The 23,668-nt window shown below is 37.3% G+C and overlaps 1 protein-coding gene across 1 annotated transcript in view; it reads right to left on the bottom strand.

Annotated features, from left to right (window-relative positions):
• Positions 1 to 3,447: 3,447 nt before the first annotated feature.
• LOC114078880 (interferon-induced very large GTPase 1-like) overlaps positions 3,448 to 23,668 on the bottom strand; it is a 60,053-nt gene continuing 39,832 nt past the window's right edge. The window contains 2 exon segments of the mRNA XM_027919935.2: positions 3,448 to 10,287; positions 10,289 to 13,326. Of these exon segments, the coding sequence (XP_027775736.2) occupies positions 6,073 to 10,287; positions 10,289 to 13,326 (7,253 nt within the window). The 3' untranslated portion in view covers positions 3,448 to 6,072.

Here is a 23,668-nt window from a genome sequence, read left to right as displayed (position 1 = left end):
CTGTGTGCCTGAAATCAAGTTTGAGACTGATAAGACTCTAACACAGAGCCTCCTCATGCAGGGTATTGCTACAGCAGGTAGGCATTCTGTGTTTTGCACAGAGGTTTTCCTAGCAGCCACACATTCTGTGTTTTTGCACAGATCCTTCCTAGTCACTAAGCATGCCACAATCATGAACCATCAGCGACCTCAATCCCAAACACAGAACGCTTACACCTCCCTCCAACTACCAATTTGAAGGCCAAATGGAAAAATATCTATTCTTCTCCTCGTTAGTGTTCCTCTTTTAAAAAAATTATCAGTTTTCTATTTACTAATTATTACTGACTAATGAGTGGCTCATCTAGCAACTGTCTCATGCTTCTCTTTGCTCTTCGCTTTCCTGTCTGCTAGTCTATTCTGAAAGGCCTTCATCCTCTCTGCTGCTCTCTTCATACTGGTTTTGGGAACAGAATATTATGTAGCCCTTATTTTCTTTTTTTCAGTTTCTTTCTTATTCACAAACCCATTGTTCAAATCCATCTGCACTCAGCAATCTGTACCAAGGCCTTGAATAATGCCACAGTTTTGTTTTTCCAGAAGCAGATGTTGAAACAGTGTGGAAGATATTTCTTAGTGGTAAACACTTATGAAAGAAGGGGGAGTAATAGGACTTGGCAGTGGGAGAAATTGAAATGTGGTGCAGGCCTCAGGATGCTTCCAGGACAAGGAAGAAACTCTGGAGTGAGTGGAGCCCATCAGAGCATCCTGTGTCAGGCCAACATGGCAGGGCCTCTGTGTCTCACTCAATCATGGATGCAAGTTGCTCAGGAGAGCCTGACCCCAGGGGAAAGGCTCTCTTCAATTGAGGCAGATGTGACAACTGATGAGTGGCTGCTTCCTTTACTCCCCTCATGTGGGCAGCAAACTCTTCCTTGAAGAAGGATCTGAGTGGTGCGCTTATGTTCCCCCACAGTGGAGATAATGGAAATTACAGGGTAAAGTAACAGATATACCTGATACTTTTCTTTGTTCAAAGGAGAAGAACCAAAGATATTTAACAATTAGGACTGTTGTTTCTAGGAGAACATGATCAGGTTCACATTTTTCCCCAATTTATGTAAATCCCTTGCATTGCCTTAAAAATAATGACATTGGAGGTGATTGGCTATTGTCAAAAGAACCTTATAATGCTCTTACTCAGCCTTTCTTCCTTCTGTTCCTCATACATTTTTTCTTTATGGTTTTTATTATATTTTTTAATATTCTATTTAGATAAAATATAGAGAAAACAGTCAGACAAACATATTTATAAACATTACTTGGCTCAAAATATGAAAGTTGGACCTGCATCTTCAGGAAGTTGCAACTGAGCATTGAGTGGAGACCTCACTGCATTTCATTGCAGTAATAATAGTGGCACAATGACTTCTATTAACATGATTTTGTTCCCTGGTACTACAACCAGCTAACACGGGAACATATACCAAGAGCCAGGCATACATATTATATCCAAGTCATCTTCACACCTTTATGAGATAGCAGAATTTTATAGAAGAAGCACATGAAGCAGACACATGCTGACTTATCCCAGGGCAGATAGCTAGCAAAGTGATGGTCTTTATTTACATACACATCTAAGCAGTCTTGATGCTAAGTTCCTGCTCTTAACTACAGTAGCAAGCTGGCATTCCCTAATAGTTAACACTTGACTTAAATCCACTAATTCCCTTCTTCATCTTGAATCCCACCTCTTCTTGTTTCCTCTCTCCATTATTCATTTTTTTACAGGAATAACTTCTAAAACAAATTGTGTGCATGCAAATTTATTTCTCAGGAATGAGAAACCTAAGATCTATCTAAGGCATGGGGAACCTGAGATCTATTTCACACTGACAAAAAACATTACAAAATTGACTTGGTTGCATTTGGTTAATTTGTGTTTCAAATACATATAGCTATTAATAAAGTACTGAAGAACTTTGATATTCTGAACTGCATTTTGAGTTATTAAGTATTAATTAGACATTTTATTTTATTTTATTTTTTGAGAGATCAAGTCTCTGACCTCTTCAGCACTAATTAGACATTTTAAAGACTATATTATCAAGTGTGACTTCCCAAGGAGGCCATGTTGAATACTATTGTTAATGAACTTCCAGTGAGACTACTTCATCTATTGGTGTGCTTCTAGTAAAATTTTATTCAAAAGCAAATGAAGAAGGAACCTGGGATAGACAGCATGACATAACAACTGACACTTACAGTGTACTTACTCCATGTGTAGCATTGTCCTCCATGCCTTGTAAGTAGCCATTCATTTATTAATGAGAATCCTATCATTGCAGTGTTAGGATGCCTGAAGACACAGGGGCTAAATTACAAGTCCAAGTTCACACAGATACCAATACTACAATGATAGCACTATTGGTTTTCCTCACAAACATATGATATAGTATAATACAAAACAATATAATGTAATTTAATACTCTTTATTGCCCTCTAAACTCATATACAACAATAATAAAGGTTTGAATAGCTTGTTTAGAATTTACTGAAAGTTGGAATTGAGAGAATAACCATTCTCTCAATGTAAGAATAAAGGTAAGAATAAAATGACAATTATGCATTTCACAAGTCTATCTTCAGTGTTCCAATGAAAGCACCCCCAAATTTAAACGGGTCAATTTTTAGACATACCACATTCTGTAGATGTTATTGGGTTCATATTATCTGTCTCTAAGAAAAAGAGATCTCCTGAAAAAATCTTGAAGCAGTTTTCCATTGCATTTTATGTAAATCATTTTTTATTGTTTATTTTTAATTTTTATTGACAGATAATAAATGTACATAATATGGGGTACAATTTGATGCTTTTATACATGTATAGATTGAGGAATAAGCAAATTAGGCAAATTAACATATCCATAACTTTATATACTTATCTATTTTTGGGGGGTTATGACACTTAAAATTCACTGTTTGCAATTTTGTATTGTATAATTCATTAAGCATGATTATTTTAATTCTACTTTATTTTAAGATTACATTTAGAGAAAATAAAACACAGACTGAGAAAAGAGCACTACAAACACTTATGCAACTCATACTTGGATTAAAATAGAAAGCTTGGACTTGCTTCTTACAAGTGAGCAGACTATAAACACAACCACATTTCAGTAAGATAGCAATAGTACTAATGATAATAATTAGCATAATTACTAGTCACCTGGTTTTATAGATCACCAGAATTTTTCCTCTTCTTTAACTGAAACTTTCCCTTTTGACCAAACTTTCCCCTATCCCCCACCCTGTCCTCAGTCTCTGGTAACCTGCATTCTACTCTCTATTTCTATGAGTTCTCATTTTTGGAGTCCACGTATAAGTGAATAACTTACATCCTGTCATGAATTTCCATACTCTCCTAGGTCCATTACCATCCTTGCCCCATCTCTTTTGGCCTTGTGATTCCTTTACCACACTACTTGGCACCTTTGCCTTAATGACTGGAACATCTGAAATCTGCTCATGTGGTGACCCCCAATTCCTTTTTCTCTGCTCCTCACCTCAGTGACTGAGGCTCATTCTGCTACCCATGAGAACCCTACCCCTACTAACCTTGCACCTATTTTCAACTCTAATTTTGTGACCTTCAATCAGACCCAGTGCTCTACATCTTGATGTTCTCATCCCCACTGACTCCTCTCCCCTGCTCCACTGTTCCTGAGGTCTCTTCCCTAATGAGACCCAAAATACTAACACTATTATCTCTCCCATTTCTGGCACCAACTTCATTATTTTCCCTAATTGTATCACAGAAAACACCATCTCTACATAGTCATCTTCTTTTACTCTAATTTACCTCTTCCCAATATTTTTGTCATCTCTCTAGTTTTTCCTTGGGATCTCATGTAAGAATCACACTGTTAACATACCTGAGGAATTTATTAGAGGCCTTTTTACTTTTGCCAAATATTTTTGGCTTTAAAATCAAAAGTAATATATGAGACTTATTAGTTGAAGGCTATATTGATTCATTCAATATAAAAAGCATTCAGCTAATACAAGGGGGAGAAATGAATTGCAGTAGAGTGGGTAGAGAGAGAAGAGGGGAGGGGAGGGGGGATAGTAGAGGATAGGAAAGGCAGCAGAATACAACAGACACTAGTATGGCAATATGTAAATCAATGGATGTGTAACTGATGTGATTCTGCAATCTGTATACAGGGTAAAAATGGGAGTTCATAACCCACTTGAATCAAAGTGTGAAATACGATATATCAAGAACTATGTAATGTTTTGAACAACCAACAATAAAAAAAATAAATAAATAAAAGCATTCAGCTAATGTCAATTGAACATTAAGCCTTTTCAAAGCTTGCAGTGATGAGTGTGACAGGCACCATGCTGTGCAGAGCTTCTGTTCCTAATACTATATCAGGTTGATCTCATTAAGAGATCCTCCCAACTCTCACCAAGACTATTTTTTCAGAAAAAAAAATCATTCTGTTCAAGAACACCTATATCCTTCACAATTTTTTCAAGATTTCTGATACCTTTAATCCCAGCAACCTGAGAGCCTGAGGCAGGAGGCTCACAGGTTGCATCTTAATGAAACTCCATCTCCGAAATTAAAAAAAAAAAAAAATGCTGTAGTTGAGTAAAAATGTGCTTCCTGACATGTGTAATGCCAGGGTTTAATCCACAGCACTACAACAAAAACAAACAGAAAACTTATGGAGATTCTAGTCAGTAGATCTGAAACTGATAATATATTTGTAGTCCTGTGGTGGACAAAGGTGATGGAGTCAGCATCTCCCATTTCTGAAGATCTATGTTGTTTAACTACTGTGGCTTTGGTTGTGTCTTTTCACTGTCCATAGATAGGTAGAGCCTGTATCAGTAAATGGAAACCAAAGGGTATCTTTATGTCTAAAATGAGGACATTTTCTTCTTTCATCAGCATTATTTTAAATCATCAGCTTTGAGAACTGAGCATAAGGTATAGGTTTGTAGAAGGGTGATTCCCCTAGCACGGAAAAAGTATAAGGAAGCAAAAATATGTCTCATTGTAGATAAGCACTCCTCTGCATTTTATACATGAAATATATATTTATACAAGAAATATAAATTTTTATTAAAAAGTGAGAACCCAATTAAGATTAATTAATAATTATGAAATTTTTATAAAAAGTAGATATTTTTTCATTTTTTTTCTTTAGGGGATGGTGTTTATAATCATTAATGGCTTTATCTAATTTGACCTTGTCCACAGACTTGATGGGTAGGGTCCCATTTACATGGTTATCATTACACTTGTTTCAGGAGGTAATCTCAGGCAGATAACACCAGCTTTGAAGATCTAAACTTTGTGAATAACTCAACTTTTTGTAGCATGACAAGGAAGTTCCAAGAAACCAGAAAGAAGAGAATGTTGATTAAATGAAGCAATTATTTAACTTCTATTTCCTATGTTTGCCTGATAATGTTTCCTGACTTGATGAAGACTTTATCTTTGTCAAGTCTCTGGTTTGTTCTCTGCTAGAATAAAATATCCCTATAAAATACTATACATGGGAATCATGAAATTTCCATGAATCTTTTGTGTTTAAGGGTGAGTAAATTTTCTTCATGGATTGAATGATTGAAAAAATTCAGTGAAATAGAGAAAGTTTATTTGTCGTTGCTTGTCAAGACTTGTATATTAGTTCAACAGCCATGCAGTTACTGTAGAGAAATTTGTAGTATCATGAAATGACTTAAAATTTTCCGTGTGAAGATGATTTTTTTCTGAGGTGTTACATATTTTAAAATATGTAGAGCAATATTTCAAAATAGGAACTAGATATTTGGATTTTGTCATATTCTCCTATTTTAGTAATTTCTTTCTATTCCAAATGGAATTGAGGCAGAGAGATATCAAGTATTTTTCCAGGAATTCTTAAATTCTTGAATTGATATTTAATCACTTTTTAAACATTTTCTTTACAAAGTGGAATATGTAAAGCTCTAGTTGTAAGGAGGATATGTTTTGAGGTTGCTTGGTACTCTGACTTTGTACAGATGCTAAGGTATTTATGTGGTCATTGAAGATTATTTTTTCAAGTCATTAAGCACTTCCTGCTTTGTGATTTTGCCCCATTCATAGGGCATTTGACCTTTATCTATAAATTTTAGTTGATATTTTTCTTCCAATTTTGTTCTGAAGTGACAGACAAACCATTTCCAGTATGGCTGGGTGGATGAATCTGGGGTGATGCTCCATGTGGCATAATCCCCTCCTGCCTCCCGATAGTTCTTATATGGGATCATCCAATCATCTCTCAAAACAAGCAAATTATTACTTGCTACTAAACTAGTACAACAATCAATGACAAAGTGGTCTGTTCTATACCAATTGACTCCACGGACAGCCTGAGGACGATGAAATGGAACACTGTGGTCTCCTTCATGTTCAGGAATTGTGTTTGTACAAATTGCTTTACAGAAGGGACACTGTTTCCAACATCCACAGAGATGTTCAGAGAGGATTTTCTCAATTTCAGGAACCATTTCTTCTATAGGCATACTTGACAAGTTCTGTTCCACCTTCTTCATTGCAGGATCCAAACCTGCACTCATGGCTTCTTTGAGAAAATCCATATCTTTTATCTCTTGGTGCTCAATGTTTATCAAGTCTCTTCGTGGGAAAATCAAGTTGTTCCCCAGGTGATCACAGAACAAATCCAGCCACCCAGATGCAGTGCTGCTTCTGTCTTTAGCTACTGCTGTGGATTCATGAATGGCAGAGAGGATAGTATTCTTGATGTCATCAAGACTTGTTTTGAATAAAGTCTTTATTTTTTTATCTCTGTTGTCTGAACAGTACTTTTTGGTATAGTTCTCAATGTAACTCCTACAAAATGATTTTGGATTGTAAATGTATTGCCAATAATTTTCAAAATTTTCTTCTTCTGCTAGAGAGATGAGAATGTGTTTCTCCAGGTTAGATCTGTTTCCATTGAATGCAGGGCAGGAGGCTCTTATCTCCCCAGCTATTCTAGGGACCATTTTCCCCTGGATGGTAGCAGAGACAGCAGGAGTGAGCTTTTGCCACAGAAAATCAACAAAACATGTGATGGAGGTTGCACCTTGGCAGGAGATCTTGAAACTCATGAAAAAATCGTCTTTCTTTTGTTCTAGATATTTTACAGGATCATTTGCTCTCCTAAATGCCCTATGCCTTTCCTTAAAATGCTTTGTTGCCTTTTGAAATAAATATGAAGATAATTCAATGTTGTATTCGCTCGTAAATATATATCTATTCTTAGTGTGTTCAGATTTCCCTTCCTCTTCTATTATTCTCAGGATTTGATGGAAGTCACTTTGATCATAATCACGTTGTTGATTCGTAATATTTTCAATATATTCATTAAATCTTGAAAAAATACGATCAGTAGTCATATCAATGGACACTTTATCACAGGCCTCTAAACTCTTTGTGAGAAAGAAATATTCCTTACACATCTTGACATGTTTTCCAAAATCTAGCTGAAAATTCTTTCCAATATTTCTCTTTAGTTTTTCTACTATGTTTTTCTCTTTTCTGAAATAATCCAAAAGGATGTTTTCAGCATGCACATCAATTTTAGGCTCTGTGGCTTGAGGGAGATTTGAGGATACTTCACAAACCCATTTTCCCCAAAGTTGACTGAATTTCTCATATAACTCTTCATCACTCAACTTTTTACCTTTTACTCTTAAAGCCAAGTTTTGGCTCTTCTTCAATAATTCATTTTCATATACAGTCTTTTTCTGTTCTAGTTGTTCTTGATTTTGTTTGAGATGAATAAGTTCATGGGCTTTTCTCTTGGTGTCTGAAATAAGTGACTCTTTAAGGATTAGTAGCTTATTTTCAAAATAGGCTTTCCATTGGACAAGTATCTCTCTCTCTGGGTCTTCAGTAAAATATTTTTCAAGTACTTGCTTGATGGTTTCATATTTCTCTGTAACTGGACACTCAATTATGCTTGATGTGAGTGTCTGAATTTTTCTATTTTGAATCTGATTGTGAAGCTGGTTCTGCAAGTCCAACATATGGCTCCTGAGCTCCCAGGTCCAGTGGTTATACATGGTTTCCAGTTTGCTCATGGCCATGACCTCTCGGGTGTTTCTGAAACTGAAAATGAAGTTCTCACTTACCAGGGCTCTCCACAAATCTTGAACTCTGAATTTCACATCTGATATCTTCATGATGCTTCCCCTGGATTCCTGTTTGGCAGTTAAAAGAATTGTACTTTTCAGTTCCTGGACATTGTGGCTATAGCGAGGATTGGGAGGGGCCATGGGGGGATTGCCATCCCAGAGGTGAGCAAAGTAGTACACGTGAGTATTGACATCAAACTTGATGACATCACTGAAGTGAGTGACATCTGAGCACTCTTCTTGTTTAGCAGCCAGTGCTGCCATTTCATCTAGCCTCTGCTCTAACCGCCTTCGTCCTTCTGTAGTTTGGTCTTTAGCTGTAACTTCTCCTACATTCTGATGGACAAATATGCACCTGGGGGAAATTTTCACTTGTTTCATCCTCAGAAAGGCTTGGACTACTATCTGTAGGATATCCTGCATTTCTGATGGATTCTCCCCAAATATATTGATGAGAGTCAAGTTTGCAAGCCCAATGACAAAGGTGGCTAACTCGTTGTCCCAGTTCTGGGATTTGTTGCTGAGTTCTGGGGCCCGAAGTCCTTCTGTGTCTACAACTAGCACAAAGTCAAAGCCAAGTTCCTCTGTGGATGTCTTGTCTACCTTTAGGAGCTGCATGTAGGCCCCCTTGGTACACCTGCCTGCACTTACACTGAACTGCAGCCCAAAAAGAGCATTCAGTAGGGTAGACTTCCCAGAGCTCTGCAGGCCAAGCACAGAGAGGACAAAGAGACGTTTGTCTCCAAGTTTCTCAGAGAGCTTGTCAAAAACAGCTGCCATCCATTTTAAGGGCACATAGGAAGCATCTCCATCCATCAGCTCTATGGGGACACCAGCTATCATCAGGTCTGCAGCAATTTGGGGAAGGAAGAGAAAAACTATATCATTTGTGGAGGAAGTTTCTTCCAGAGCTTCATAGATCTGGCCAACCTCTCTGAGAAACTGCTCAATTCCTAAGGTATAATCACTAATCTTCTTTTGACAGAGCTCCAAAGAGTGGCTGCTTTGGGAGCTTTGCTTCTCTGTTTTCACAATTGACCACAAATGAATTAGTTTTTCATGTAGGTTCTCCAAATGCTCTTCAGTCAACCTATCTAAAAACACACTCATCCATTGCAAGAAGTAGAGTGTGGTGTGAGTTTCTGAATAGCGGTAGAGAATTTGAAGCACAGAGAACATTACATCATTGAGAGGAAAAGCTCTTTGCACCTGTTTTTGCCGAATTATTTGTTTATCTGACTCAAGCTCACTCTTGTGTTGTTCAATGCTTCGATTTCCCTTCTCTCTCAGATGATAAAGTTCTTTGTCCTTCCTACACCAAAGTTGCCACAGTTGTCCCTGAAGCGGTAGGAAGGTTTCCTTCACCTTAGATAACTCTGTTCCTCTTAAAAGAGCCATTATAATCTGTGCCTTTTCTTTGCCCTCCTTACAATCTCTCTGGTCTTCATCAATAAGAAATCCTTGCTGGCGAGCAATTTGAGAACAGTCCTCTAGGCTGAGAGCTGTGTCAGAGAGCTCTAGCAAACGTCTGATGGTAGTTGTGAGCTCCTCTGTCAATTCTGCCTCATTTCTATTCCTCAGGCCAATTTTCACTCTTCTACCAGAACTACTGGGTTTGGATTTTTCTTTGTCATCTAGCAAGCAGATCAATGATCTTGATGACTGACATAGGTCACGGACAATTTTTTGGTTTTGTTTGTTGTCATCAGAAGCTGACATGAGGACCACAATGAGAGAAGAGACCTCCTGCAGGAAAGTGAGCTGCCTTTTATGTTCCTTTGCATCTCCATGAAGATTCATGAAGGTCACACAGTTGTCAAACCTGTCCTCCACTTCCCCTCCAGGCCAAAACCAGCAGATTTCTACCACACCTCCCATCAAGAGGCAGTCCTTGCTGCTTTCTCTGCAGTGTCGGTGGAAAAAGACATTATGTTTACGTTCACTGAGAAGACAGTTCATGATCTGAGATTTGGAAGCAGACAGGCCATTGCCCACTCTAATGAAGGACACAATGGGGGTGGAGACACAACACATCTGCTGACACTTATGACTGTTCTTCCCATGTGGTGATTTCTTTTCTTGCTGCCAACTTCTCCTAACTTTTCTGAGAGACCAGAGAGAGAGAGAATTCGATTTGAGAAGTGCAAGGATTTGGCACCAGGAGAGGCAGGGCAAATTGACAAGTAGAAAGTTTGGTCAAAATATATTGTCTGGCAAAATCATCTGCACAGTGAAAAATGGTCATCTGGATATCCATGGGGTGAATGTGGGGCCTTGACTCAGTAGTCAAAGGATCAGTGAGAGTATCACTATCTTCAACGAAGTCTTCATATGGATCAAAACCCTCATATTCCTGATTGGAGGCACTTGGAGAAACCTTAGATTCTCTATTTCCATAGTCTTTAAAGACAAGGTATCTCAGTCCATAATCCAGCAACATTAGCTTCTGAAGGAAATAAAAGGGAAGTTCCTTTTCAGAATTGGGCTGGGTGTTGTAAAGAGAAGTCTTGTAGATCAGATGAAATTTAGCTTTACTCATTTTTTTAGGGTAGTAATGTTGTAGGCCTAGACGCTGGAGTAAGTCTAGGAAGGCTTCATTTTCTATTACTTCATTTGTGTTATTTTCATTAATATCTGGTTCACAGGGCCGTTTCTTTTCATGGAAAAGATTTAGTAGCTCTCTTTCAACGTCATCCCTTTTCAAAGAAGAGATAGTGGCTTCATAATCTCCATCAATGAGTAATCTCAAGTTTCTTTCTAGGTTTTCCCAATCATGATCTTCTTCAAATTTAGTGAGGACATGTACAACTTCTTTAGAAAATAATTGTCCCATGTGTTTTATTATAAATTCCATGCGTTTTGTCTTCTCTTCTATAGATAGAGCTCTTAATTCAGCTGTGGCTGTCAGACCTGTGAGCAACAGGAATGCATGGGCCCTATAGCTGGAAATACTTTTGAGCTGCTGGTATTCATTAAAGGCAGTTTGTATTTCATCCAGTAGGAAGTTTAACTCACCAGGCCCCAGGAGAGGCTTAAAAATATTGCTTCCCACCTGATATCCTGCACCAGCTGCAATGGAAAGTAGCAAGAGCTGTGTATCTGGCTGCTCTGTTGCTTGCAAGTGGCTCAAGAAGCTGTTGAGAGCCAAGCAGACCTCATATGTGGCCTTTCTTTGAGCTTCTTCTACTTTTTCTTGGACCTTCACTTCCAAGAATTCTTCCTGTGTTTTTGTTAATTTTTTAATGAATTCAGAAAAATCGGAGATGTGGACTTGCTCTTGCTCTGAATCTGACTGTTTGATCCAGTGCATAATGGAGTGAGTCTGAGGAAAATTTTCCACTTTGTAGATGTGAGGATCTAGAAGGCTGCACAACTGAATTTTAATATAATTTGTTTTACAATTGGTAGACATTTTGCAAAAATTGATGGTATTGACTAGAAAAGTCTGCAGATCCTTATCTATGAGGCATAGGTTAATCCAAGTGTCATTTCCTTTTGTTTTTTGACTCAGTGTTTGCTTAAAATTTATCAGCTTTTGAAGCTGTTCTTCAGGATCAGAGACTTCCCAGGACTTCACAGCATCTAAGAAAACTCTAACCTCTTGCCTAACACTCAGTATCTCCTCTCCTTCTTGGATCTGGGAAGCAAGGCCAGTCAGAGTAGTGTAGTTGTCTTTCAGACACTTAGCTACCTTACATGGATCTCTAAAATCACTTCTGTGGCTGGAGAGGATAATGTCCCAAATAGGCACCACCTGGAATCCCCGATCAATGACACACCAGGTTTGATTGCTGGCAACAAGGCCAGCTTTCCATTGAGCAAGGTCATCTGCTTCTGGTGGTCCACCTGTCTTGGACACAGATAATTGGAATTTGGTTTGGAGGTTTTGAAAAGTCTTGTTCTGAATAGCTGCTTTTGAATGTGAGTCTGACACATTCATACCTGCAGCAACATTCATTCCAAAACCTTGGTAGCCACCACTTATGTAAAAATCCAGGGCCTCTATTGCCTGCTGCTTTATATCAACTAGGTGATAATTTTGGAACCCCTTTGAGACAGCCTTCCACCAGTAGATTCCTCCCAGATGCAGAGGGCCTTGGTTAGCATGAGAGCCAAACCTGTGGAAGAATCTTTCACTCCACTGTTTCAGCACCTGGGATTCCTGAGGGTCTGTAGTCTGATCCAGAAGGTCTTCAAGGCATTTCAATTCCTGAAGAGCAGCATGGGACAACTGGAGCTGATCAATGGGGAAGTGGCAGGATGCCATGGGAGTGTATCTGAACTTGGTTGAGCAGAAATAAGAGCACTCAGAATTTGTTAGGTGGGTTTGCTTGGATTCTGAATGTTTGCCTTTATCCAGTTCAGTTTGTAAACTAAATCCCCAACCTCCACCCTTGGCTGAAGTAGTTAAACTGAAGCCTAAATTCTCCATAGACTGGGTGAACATGACTTCTGCTTGAGAAGATGTAAATTCTTCCGATTTCATCAATGTGCCCTGCTGAGGGCCAAAGAGTGAGAACTCCTTGGGGACACTGAGTAGCTCCTCTCTCCTCTGTATCAGGTCCATGTGGTGGCAGGTTTTGTATATTCCCTGCAGGGCCAGCCCTCCAGATGCCCATCTTACCAGATCTCTATCTGGGAGGTTTGGCCTGTGGGATGGCGTCTGCTCCATGGGACTGAATTCTTTCTTTATGATTTCCATGACTTCCCTGAGGGGCTTTGGAGGCTTCAGCCTGTTCTCTTCAGGGATCTCCACGGCTTGCCTCAGCTTTGCTTCCTTTCTCTTCACTGCCTCTTCCTGTCTCTGTCTCCCTTCTGACAGCAAGTTCCTCAGCTCTTTCACTGCTTGTTCTGCCTGCTTCTCCTTTTTCCTCTCCACTGGTGACTCCTGTAACTCTGCAAGACTATTTGAGTGGGACAGGTCAAGCAGCTTCTCCAGGGCCCTTTTCTCCCATGGATATTTTACCTCATATTTCAGCTTCTGGAGGTCTTTTTCTTTTAAATAACTTAATGACTGGGCACAGGTCACACCCAGGACTTCCTTCAGCTTGATCAACCAGTACTCAACTTCCAGTCCCACTTCTCTGAGCATCTCTGGAAGATCTTGCCTCCTTTTGCTTCTGAGGAGAGGCTCATCAGGGGTCTGCTTGCTTGTGTCCATGGCTGTGTGAAAAAAAAGATATTCAGTTAGTGTTGACTGGGTCCTGAGATTAGGAAGTGTGAGCCACGTGATGAAAAGCATGAATGTATTAGGAAAGCTACTCTCAAAGTTCTTCTCAACTCCTGCTTTACTTATATAAAATACATTTTCATCAAAACTTTCCTGTGCGTATTTTAGACATAATTGAGTGTACTGTCAAGATAGACTTTTTAAAAAATATGCTATGGTGAATTGCAAGTTAATAGCATGCTTTGGGCACTTACTACACAATCTCAATTGCATGGAAAGTATGAGGCTGAGGCACGGAGTTTTCCAATATCCATGTGTTTCTAAGCTCAATGCTTATTTTTTCAAATAGTGCAACACCACCATTTGGTTATCTTTCTTCTATATTTTTCCTTTTAATTGCTTCATTCCTATCACTGTCAGTTTGTCTTAAGTTATATAATGCTTATTTACTTTCTTGTAGTTTAAAATGAACTTCTAATCTAATTTACACCTCTAACTTCTATATTTCATCATCACCTAATTAATATTTCTATTCATTTTATGAATAATTATTTATATATAGATGTCATCCAATTCTATGAATATAGCTCACGATGATCTCCTCAATCCAGGATTTTATTAGTGTTTTGCAGCCAATGACATTGCAGTGCATATGCTTAGATGGAAGATGGGAAAAAACCCAGAAATCTTTGAAATGAAGGAAACAATAAATCCAATAAAAAACTCAATAGAAAGAATCACCACCAGACTAGATCACTTGGAAGAAGGAGCATCAGATAATGGAGACAAAATATACAATCTGGAAAATAAAGTGATCACACAGTGAAGATAGTAAGAAACCATGATCAGAACATCCAAGAATTATGGGACAGCATCAAAAGACCAAATCTAAGAGTTACTGGGATAGAGGAAGGCACAGAGTTTCAAACCAAAAAATGCACAATCTTTTTAATGAGATAATATCAGAAAATTTCTCAAGCATGAAGATTGGATTGTAAAACCAAATACAAGAGGCCTACAGGACACCAAATGTACAAAATTACAACAGATCTACACCAAAGCACATTATAATGAAAATGCCTAGCATACAGAATAAGGATAGATTCTTAAAAGCCATAGGAGAGAGGAATCAGATCACATATAAGGGGAGACCAATTTGGGTCTCAGCAGATTTTTCAACCCAGACCTTCAAAGCCCGAATATCCTGAAACAACATATACTAATATCTGAAAAAAAATGGATGCCAACCAAGAATCTTATTTCCAGCAAAATTAAGCTTTTGTTTTGATGGTGAAATAAAAACTTTCTATGATAAACAAAAGTTAAAAGAATTTACAACTAGAAAGCCTACACTACAGAACATTCTCAGCAAAATATTCCTCAAAGAGGAAATGGGAAACAATGATAAAAAATCAGCAGAGGGAGGGTTTACACTAAATAAAAATCTAATCAGAGGAGAAACCAAGTCACATTAAATACCAAAAGTAAACAAAAAATGGCTGGGAATACAAATCATGTCTCAATAATAACCCTGAATGTTAATGGCCTAAACTCACCAATCAAAAGATATAGATTAGCAGATTGGATAAAAAAAAAAAAACAAAAAAAACAATATGCTGCCTCCAAGAGACTCATAGGAAAAGACAACCATAGACTGAAGGTGAAAGGTTGGGAAAAATCATACCACTCACATAAACTGCATAAACAAGCAGGGGTTTCTATCCTCGTATCAAATAAAGTAGTCTGAAAGCCAATAATAATCAAAAGGGATAAATATGGACATTACATACTGCTCAAGGGAACCATACACCAACAAGACAGAACAATCATAAATATATATGCCCCAAACAATGGTACAGCTATGTTCATCCAACAAATTCTACTCAAGTTCAAGAGTCAAATTGACCACAACACAATAATCTTGGGGAACTTTAACACACCTTTCTCACCACTGGAGATCTTCAAAACAAAAGTTGAATAAGAAACTATAGAACTCAATAATACAATCAATAACTTAGACTTAACTGTCATATATAGAATGTTTCAACCTGCATCACTTTCTTCTCAGCAGCACATGGATCCTTCTCTAAAATAGACCATATAGTATGCCACAAAGCAACTCTTAGCAAAAACAAAAAGTAGAGATACTACCATGCATTTTTTAGATCATAATGGAATGAAACAAAATAAAAAAGAAAAATTTCTGCATTACATGGAGACTGAACAATATGCTACTAAATGAACAATGGGTTACAGAAGACATCAAGGAGGAGATTAAAAAATTCTTAGAGGTAAATGAGAACACAGACACAACATATCAAAATCTCTGGGACACTATACAAGCAGTACTAAGAGGAAAATTCATTGCATGGAGTTCATTCCTTAAAAGAAGAAAAAGTCAACAAATAAATGACCTCACACTACATCTCAAAGCCCTAGAAAAAGAAGAACAAAACAGCAGCAAAAGCAGTACAAGGCACAAATAATTAAAATTAGAGCTGAAATCAATAAAATCAAAACAAAAGAAACAATTGAAAAAATTGACAAAACAAAATGTTGGTTCTTTGAAAAAATAAATAAAATTGACAGATCCTTAGCCACACTAATGAAGAGTAGGGGAGAGAGAACTCAAATTACCAGCATATGTGATGAAAATGGCAGTATCATAACAGACACAAAGAGAAATACAGAGGAAATTAGAAATTATTTTAAAACCTTATACTCCAATAAAATAGAAGACATTGAAGGCACCAACAAATTTCTTAAGTAATATGATCTGCCCAGATTGAGTCAGGAAGATATACACAACTTAAACAGACCAATAACAAGTAAGGAAATAGACAAAACCATCAAAAGATTAATAACCAAGAAAAACCCAGCAACAGAAAGATACACAGCTGAGTTCTACAAGATCTTTAAAGAAAAATTAATACTAATAAATAACAATTTATTTCAGGAAATATAAAAAGAGGGAGCACTTCCAAACTCTAAGAGGCCAATATCACCCTGATTCCAAAACCAGACAAAGACACTTCAAAGAAAGAAAACTTCAGACCAATATCTCTAATGAACAAAAATTCTCAACAAAATTCTGGCAAAGAGAATACAAAAACATATCAAAAAGATTGTGCACCATGATCAAGTGGGATTCATCTCAGGGATGCAAGGTTGGTTCAACATACGGAAATCAATAAATGTAATTCCTCACATCAGTAGACTTAAGATAAGAATCATATGATCATCTCAATAGATGCAGGAAAAGCATTTGACAAAATATAGTATCATTTCATGTTCAAAACACTAGAAAAACTAAGGATAACATGAACATATCCCAACATCATAAAGGCTATCTACTCTAAGCCTCAGACCAACATCATTCTAAATGGAGGAAAATTAAAAGCATTCCCTCTAAAAACTGGTACAAGACAGGGATGTCCTCTTTCACCACTTCTATTCAACATAGTTCTTGAAACACTGGCCAGAGCAGTTAGATAAAAGAAATTAAAGGGGTATGTATAGGAAAAGAAGAACTTAAATTAGCACTATTTGCTGATGATTTGATTCTATACCTAGAAGACCCAAAAAGCTCCACCAGAAAACTACTAGAACTAGTAAATGAATTCAGCAAAGTTGCAGGATATAAAATCAACATCCATAAATCAAAGGCATGTCTGTATATCAGTGAAAAATCCTCTGAGAAGGAAATGAGGAAAACTACCCCATTCACAATAACCTAAAAAAAAAGATACTTAGGAATCAACAAAAGAGGTGAAAGATCTATACAATGAAAACCACAGAACTCTAAAGAAAGAAATCAAAGAAGACCTTAGAAGATGGAAAGATCTAACTTGCTCTTGGATAGGCAGAATTAATGTTATCAAAATGACCTTACTATCAAAAGCACTATACAGATATAGTGCAATTCCTGTTAAAATCCCAATGACATTCCTCATAGAAATAGAAAAATCAATCATGAAATTCATCTGGAAAAAAAAAGAGACCTAGAATAACTAAAGCAATCCAGAGCAGGAAGAGTGAAGCAGGTGGCATCACATACCAGATCTTAAAGTATACCACAGAGAAATAGTAACAAAACAGCATGGTATTAGCACCAAAACAGACTGGTAGATCAATGGTATAGAATAGAGGACACAGACACTAACCACAAAATTACAATTATCTGATATTAGACAAAGGTGCCAAAAACATGCACTGGAGAGATGATAGCACCTTTAACAAATGGTGCTGGGAAAACTGGAATTCCATATGCAACAAAATGAAATTAAATCCCCATCTCTCACCATGCACAATACTCAACTCAGTGGATCAAAGATCTAGGAATTAAACCAGAGACTGCATCTAACAGAAGAAAAAGTAGGCCCTAATCTTCATCATGAGGGATTAGGCCCCAACTTCCTTTTTTTTTTTTAATTTTCAACATTGTTTTATTTATTTTTAATTTTTTTATTATTAGTTGTTCAAAACTTTACAAAGCTCTTGACATATCATATTTCACACATTTGATTCAAGGAGATTATGAACTCCCATTTTTACCCCATATACATATTGCAGATTCACATCGGTTACACATCCACATTTTTACCTACTGCCATACTAGTGTATGTTGTATTCTGCTGCCTTTCCTATCCTCTACTATCCCCCCTCCCCTCCCCTTCCCTCCCCTCCCCTCCCATCTCCTCTCCCTACCCCATCTACTGTAATTCATTTCTCTCTCTTGTTTTTTTCCCCCTTTTCCCCTCACTTCCTCTTATATGTAATTTTGTATAACAATGAGGGTCTCCTTCCTTTACCATGCAATTTCCCTTCTCTCTCTCTTTCCCTCCCACCTCTCATCCCTGTTTAGTGGTGATCTTCTTCTCATGCTCTTCCTCCCTATTCTGTTCTTAGTTGCTCTCCTTATATCAAAGATGACATTTGGCATTTGTTTTTTAAGGATTGGCTAGCTTCACTTAGCATAATCTGCTCAAATGCCATCCATTTCCCTGAAAATGCCAAGATTTTGTCATTTTTTAGTGCAGAGTAATACTCCATTGTGTATAAATGCCACATTTTTTTTTTATCCATTCATCTATTGAAGGGCATCTAGGTTGGTTCCACAGTCTAGCTATTGTGAATTGTGCTGCTATGAACATTGTTGTAGCAGTGTCCCTGTAGTATGCTCTTTTAAGGTCTTTAGGAAATAGTCCAAGAAGGGCAATAGCTGGGTCAAATGGTGGTTCCATTCCCAGCTTTCCAAGGAATCTCCATACTGCTTTCCAAATTGGCCGCACCAATTTGCAGCCCCACCAGCAATGAACAAGTGTACCCTTTTCCCCACATCCTCACCAGCACTTGTTGTTGTTTGACTTCATAATGGCTGCCAATCATACTGGAGTGAGATGGTATCTTAGGGTGGTTTTGATTTACATTTCTCTGACTGCTAGAGATGGTGAGCATTTTTTCATGTACTTGTTGATTGATTGTATGTCCTCCTCTGAGAAGTGTCTGTTCAGGTCCTTGGCCCATTTGTTGATTGGGTTATTTGTTATCTTATTGTTTAATTTTTTGAGTTCTTTGTATACACTGGATATTAGGGCTCTATCTGAAGTGTGAGGAGTAAAAATTTGTTCCCATGATGTAGGCTCCCTATTTACCTCTCTTATTGTTTCTCTTGCTGAGAAAAAAAACTTTTTAGTTTAAGTAAGTCCCATTTGTTGATTCTTGTTATTATCTCTTGTGCTATGGGTGTCCTATTAAGGAATTTGGAGCCCGACCCCACAATATGTAGATTGGAGCCAACTTTTTCTTCTATCAGATGCAGAGTCTCTGATTTGATATCAAGCTCCTTGATCCATTTTGAGTTAACTTTTGTGCATGGCGAGCCCAACTTCCTTAATAAGACTCCAATAGTGCAAGAATTAAAACCAAGAATCAATAAATGGGATGGAATCAAACTAATTAAAAGGTTTCTTCTCAGCAAAAGAAACAATCTGTGAGGTGAACAGAGAGCCTACATCCTGGGAGCAAATTTTTACCCCTCACACATCAGATAGAGCACTAGTCTCTAGGGTATATAAAGAACTCAAAAAGCTAAGCACCAAAAAAACAAATAACCCAATCAACAAATGGGCCAAAGACCTGAACAGACACTTCTCAGAAGACGATATACAATCAATCAAAAAATATATGAAAAAAATGTTCATCATGTCTAGCTATTAGAGAAATGCAAACTAAAACTACTCTAAGATAACATCTCACTCCAGTCAGAATGGCAGCTATTATGAAGACAAACAACAATAAGTGTTGGCGAGAATGTGGGGAAAAAGGTACACTCATACATTGCTGGTGGGACTCAAATTGGTGCAGCCAATATGGAAAGCAGTATGGAGATTCTTTGGAAATATGGGAAAGGAACCACCATTTGACCCAGCTATCCCTTTCCTCAATCTATACCCAAAAGACTTAAAAACAGCAAACTATAGGGACACACCCACATCAATGTTTATAGCAGCACAATTTACGATAGTTAAACTGTGGAACCAATCTAGATGCCCTTCAGTAGATGAATCAATTAAAAAATGTGGCATATACACACAATGGAATATTACTCAGTAATAAAAGAGAATAAAATCATGGCATTTGTAGGTAAATGGATGGAGTTATAGAAGATAATGCTAGGTGAATTTGCAGGATGTAAAATCAACATCCATAAATCAAAGGCATTTCTGTATATCAGTGAAAAATTAACCAATCCCCAAAAAACAAATGGTGAATGTTTTCTCTGATATAAGGAGGCTGATTCATAGTGGGGTAGGGAGAGGGAGCATGGAGGAATAGATGAACTCTAGATAGGGCAGAGGGGTTGGAGGGCAAGGGACAGGGGCAGGGGATTAGCAATGATGATGGAATGTGATGGACATCATTAACCTAAGTACATGTATGAAGACACTAAGTGGTGTGAATATACTTTGTATACAACCAGGTATAAGAAAAATTGTGCTCTATATGTGTAATGTGAATTGTAATGGATTCCACTGTCATATATAAATAAGAAAATTAATAAAGAATTTTTAAATTATTAAGAGGGGATGAATGTATTTTATATGTGATAGGGGCATGAGTTTGAGAGGCTGAGTGTAGAATGCTATCATTTGAATATTTGTCACCTCCAGAACCCATGTTGGAATTCAGATATTTTGTAATGGTATTGTGAAGTGGAGCCTTTGGGAAATTTAAGGTCAAGAGGGTGGTGCCCTCGCAGGTGTCATTAATGACATTATAAACAGTGAATAAATCCCTATTTACTTCTTTTTCTTCTGCTTTCAGCTGTGTGATTACCCAGCAAGAAATTGCTTCTCAGAAGCTGGAAACTTGATCTTGAAATTTCCTGCCTCCAAAACTCTGAGCTAATAAGTTTCCATTCCTCATAAATTATCCCATCCCACGTATTCTGTTACCACGATGCAAAGTGGACTAACAGAATATCATACTCATTTCATCTTGTGCTTCCTATATTCTACAACATCATTAAAATTTCCAATAAATAAAAATTTAAGCCCAAATCTTTAGACCATCAAAAAGCTTCTTCAGTAGTGGAAAGTATCTATCTGAAAAAGGAGGTAAATAATTTGAATAAATAATGAATGAGTTTGTGGGTTTGTGGCTCAGTGGTAGAGCACTTGCCTAGCATGTGTGAGTCACTGGGTTTGATTCTCAGCACCATGTATAAATAAATAAAATAAAGATCCATCAACAACTAAGAGGTATTTTAAAAAATGAATGAAATTTCCCATTACATGTTAAAGAAAAAATTTAAGACCTTTAAAAATGCAAGAAACATAAAAGGAATTTATTTTCAGAATTATTAGAAACTTAAAAAATGACATAAAATAAGAAATAAGATGACCAAAAGATAGAAATAATGAGTTGTTCAAAAACCTGGTAAAAAGAGCTGACTTCTCTGCAGCTCTAGTGGAAGCCAAAAGAAGAGAATGGAGTCTTTAATGCTCTGAAAGAAAATAACAGACAATTTCTATACAAAGCAATATAATCTTGAAGAATTGTGGTACAAAGTGAACACTGAAAATAAAAAATAAGAGGATTCACCACTAGAAAATGCACAGTAAAAGATATAAAATATTGCATTCTTCAGTGCAAGCACAAAATGACTGAAACAGTTACAGACCTCATGAATTCAGGAAAACCTTTATACAGCAGTGCACACAGGAATCTGAGCTTCTGGGCACACTTCCTGGATGGAAAATGGCACCCATTATGGGAGGTGTATGGGTTTACATAGACTACATTTAGTCTGCGAAAACTTTATCTGGCCAGGGGTAGGTTGTGAACATCTGGTACTTGTTTTTACTGGTCATAGTTTCTGTTAGGCAGTGTTTTTACAGGGCAGGCATGGAGGTTAGAGGTCAGGGTCCAGTGCTTGCCTTGCCCTCCCCAGGGTCATTGTATTGTCATGAGGACAAGATTGATATTCTCAGGTTAATGGCTATCTGCTTTCCAGGGTCTGTCTTGCTGCAGGGAAATGACTGATGGGAAGGATTAAATTTTTTTGTTTTTTTTTTTTCTTTTCTCTTCTTTACCCCAGACCACACACTGTCTTAGGTGTCATTTTCCCTACATCCTTCACTCAGAGGAAGGAAAATGTCACCCACAGATTTTTAAACATCCAGGAAGGACTAACGGGCCATCAAAAGAAAAATATGTAGAGCTCAGCAGTAAAAATCCTTGATATTCATACAGAGGAGTTGAAACCATATCCATAAAAAAAACCTGTACACAGATGTTTGTGGAAGATTTATTTACAATTGCAAAAACTTAAAGATAACAAAAGATTTTATTCAGTAGTTAGATGGGTAAATATATTGTGGCATATGTAGATGATGGGATGTAATTCAGCACTAATATAAAATCTATTATGAAAAAAATGAAAAGATGTATAGGACCCTTACATGTGTAGTACTCAGAGAAGAAAGTCAACCGGAAAAGACTATTTACTATATGGTTCTAATAACACAATTTTCTGGGACAAGTCAAATTATGAAAATAGTAAAAGTATATTTCCAGAGTTTAATTGGGATGGAAGGATGAACTGGTGAAGTACAGAGAATGCTTCCTAATACAGGAAATGATAAAGCCACATGCATTCCCACAGCAGAGTATATACCAAGTAAATGCTTGAGAAGACTCAAGATGACACTTCTGACTGATATTTAGGCTCAGGAAATGCAGGAAGTGAAGAGTCGGAATGGTAAAGGGTCTGACTAGGCATTAAGAGAATATCCCAACACTGAGCCAATGCAAAGATCAGATGAGACTTTTTTTCCTTTTCTCCAAGAATTAAAATAAATTTTGTACCAATAGCTCAGCTGAACAGAGGCTAGAGGAACTGAGGCTTCAGGGAAAACATATGAAAAAGAAAGTCTATCCAAAGAAGTTTTCAAATTGTTCCTTAAATAATTACAACCCACACCAGCCATCAAAAAAGATGGAAAGAGAGAGTGTCCTAAAGCTTCCTCAGGGACTTCTAGTTTGATTGGTATTTGAGAGGCAAATCTTATTTTTTGAAAGAGTAATTTGTGTACCTGCTTATTTTTAGAAAAAGATCATACAATCATATACTGCAATCATGACTGAAACTCTTGATTCTAATGTGTTTGCCTTTTGGAGTTCATGAGAAATTCCAACATCACAGAGGTCTAGTTTCTCTTTGTTTGAGAATCATTTCCTCAGTTTAACACTCCACTTATATTTTATTATTGTCAGCAAGAAGAAATCAGGAGTCACTTCAACACTTTGGAAATTCCTTATATATATAAGCAATTTTATCACTTAAAGGTTCTGGTATGTATATAACTCCAGGACATAGTTTTGCCAGGCTTTCTGCCACCATACAATAAGGATATTTTTCCTTTTGTTCTGATGACATGTTCCATACTTTCTTCTGAGCACTCACTTCAGCATCCTGAGTCCAGGTTTCTACTAATCGCCCATTTAAGGTTCTTTAAAATGTCTCTGTCATGTTCCTCAATATTCTTCTATCTTCCAGCTTCAAGCCTGATTCCAAATATGCTCCCACGATTTTCAGTATTTGCTAGAACAGCATTGAACTTTTCCTTACCTAAAACATATGTTATTTTTGTATCACTGTGTAACAAATTAGCACAAAATTATTACCTTCAAACAACACACATCAATCAAAATGTGTTTAATGAGTCTAGGCACTGAGACAGAATAGGAGGCCAGATCTTCCCCAAGAGAAGGTCTCTCCTTGTAAAAACTTTGGCCAAATAGTAAGTGCTGGATTGAATTTGCTGGAGA

This window comes from Marmota flaviventris, chromosome 9 (assembly GCF_047511675.1).
Source record: "Marmota flaviventris isolate mMarFla1 chromosome 9, mMarFla1.hap1, whole genome shotgun sequence".
Taxonomy (NCBI): domain Eukaryota; kingdom Metazoa; phylum Chordata; class Mammalia; order Rodentia; family Sciuridae; genus Marmota; species Marmota flaviventris.
The sequence above is the reverse complement of the archived record's forward strand: the minus strand, read 5'-3'. Positions and strand labels throughout refer to the sequence as shown.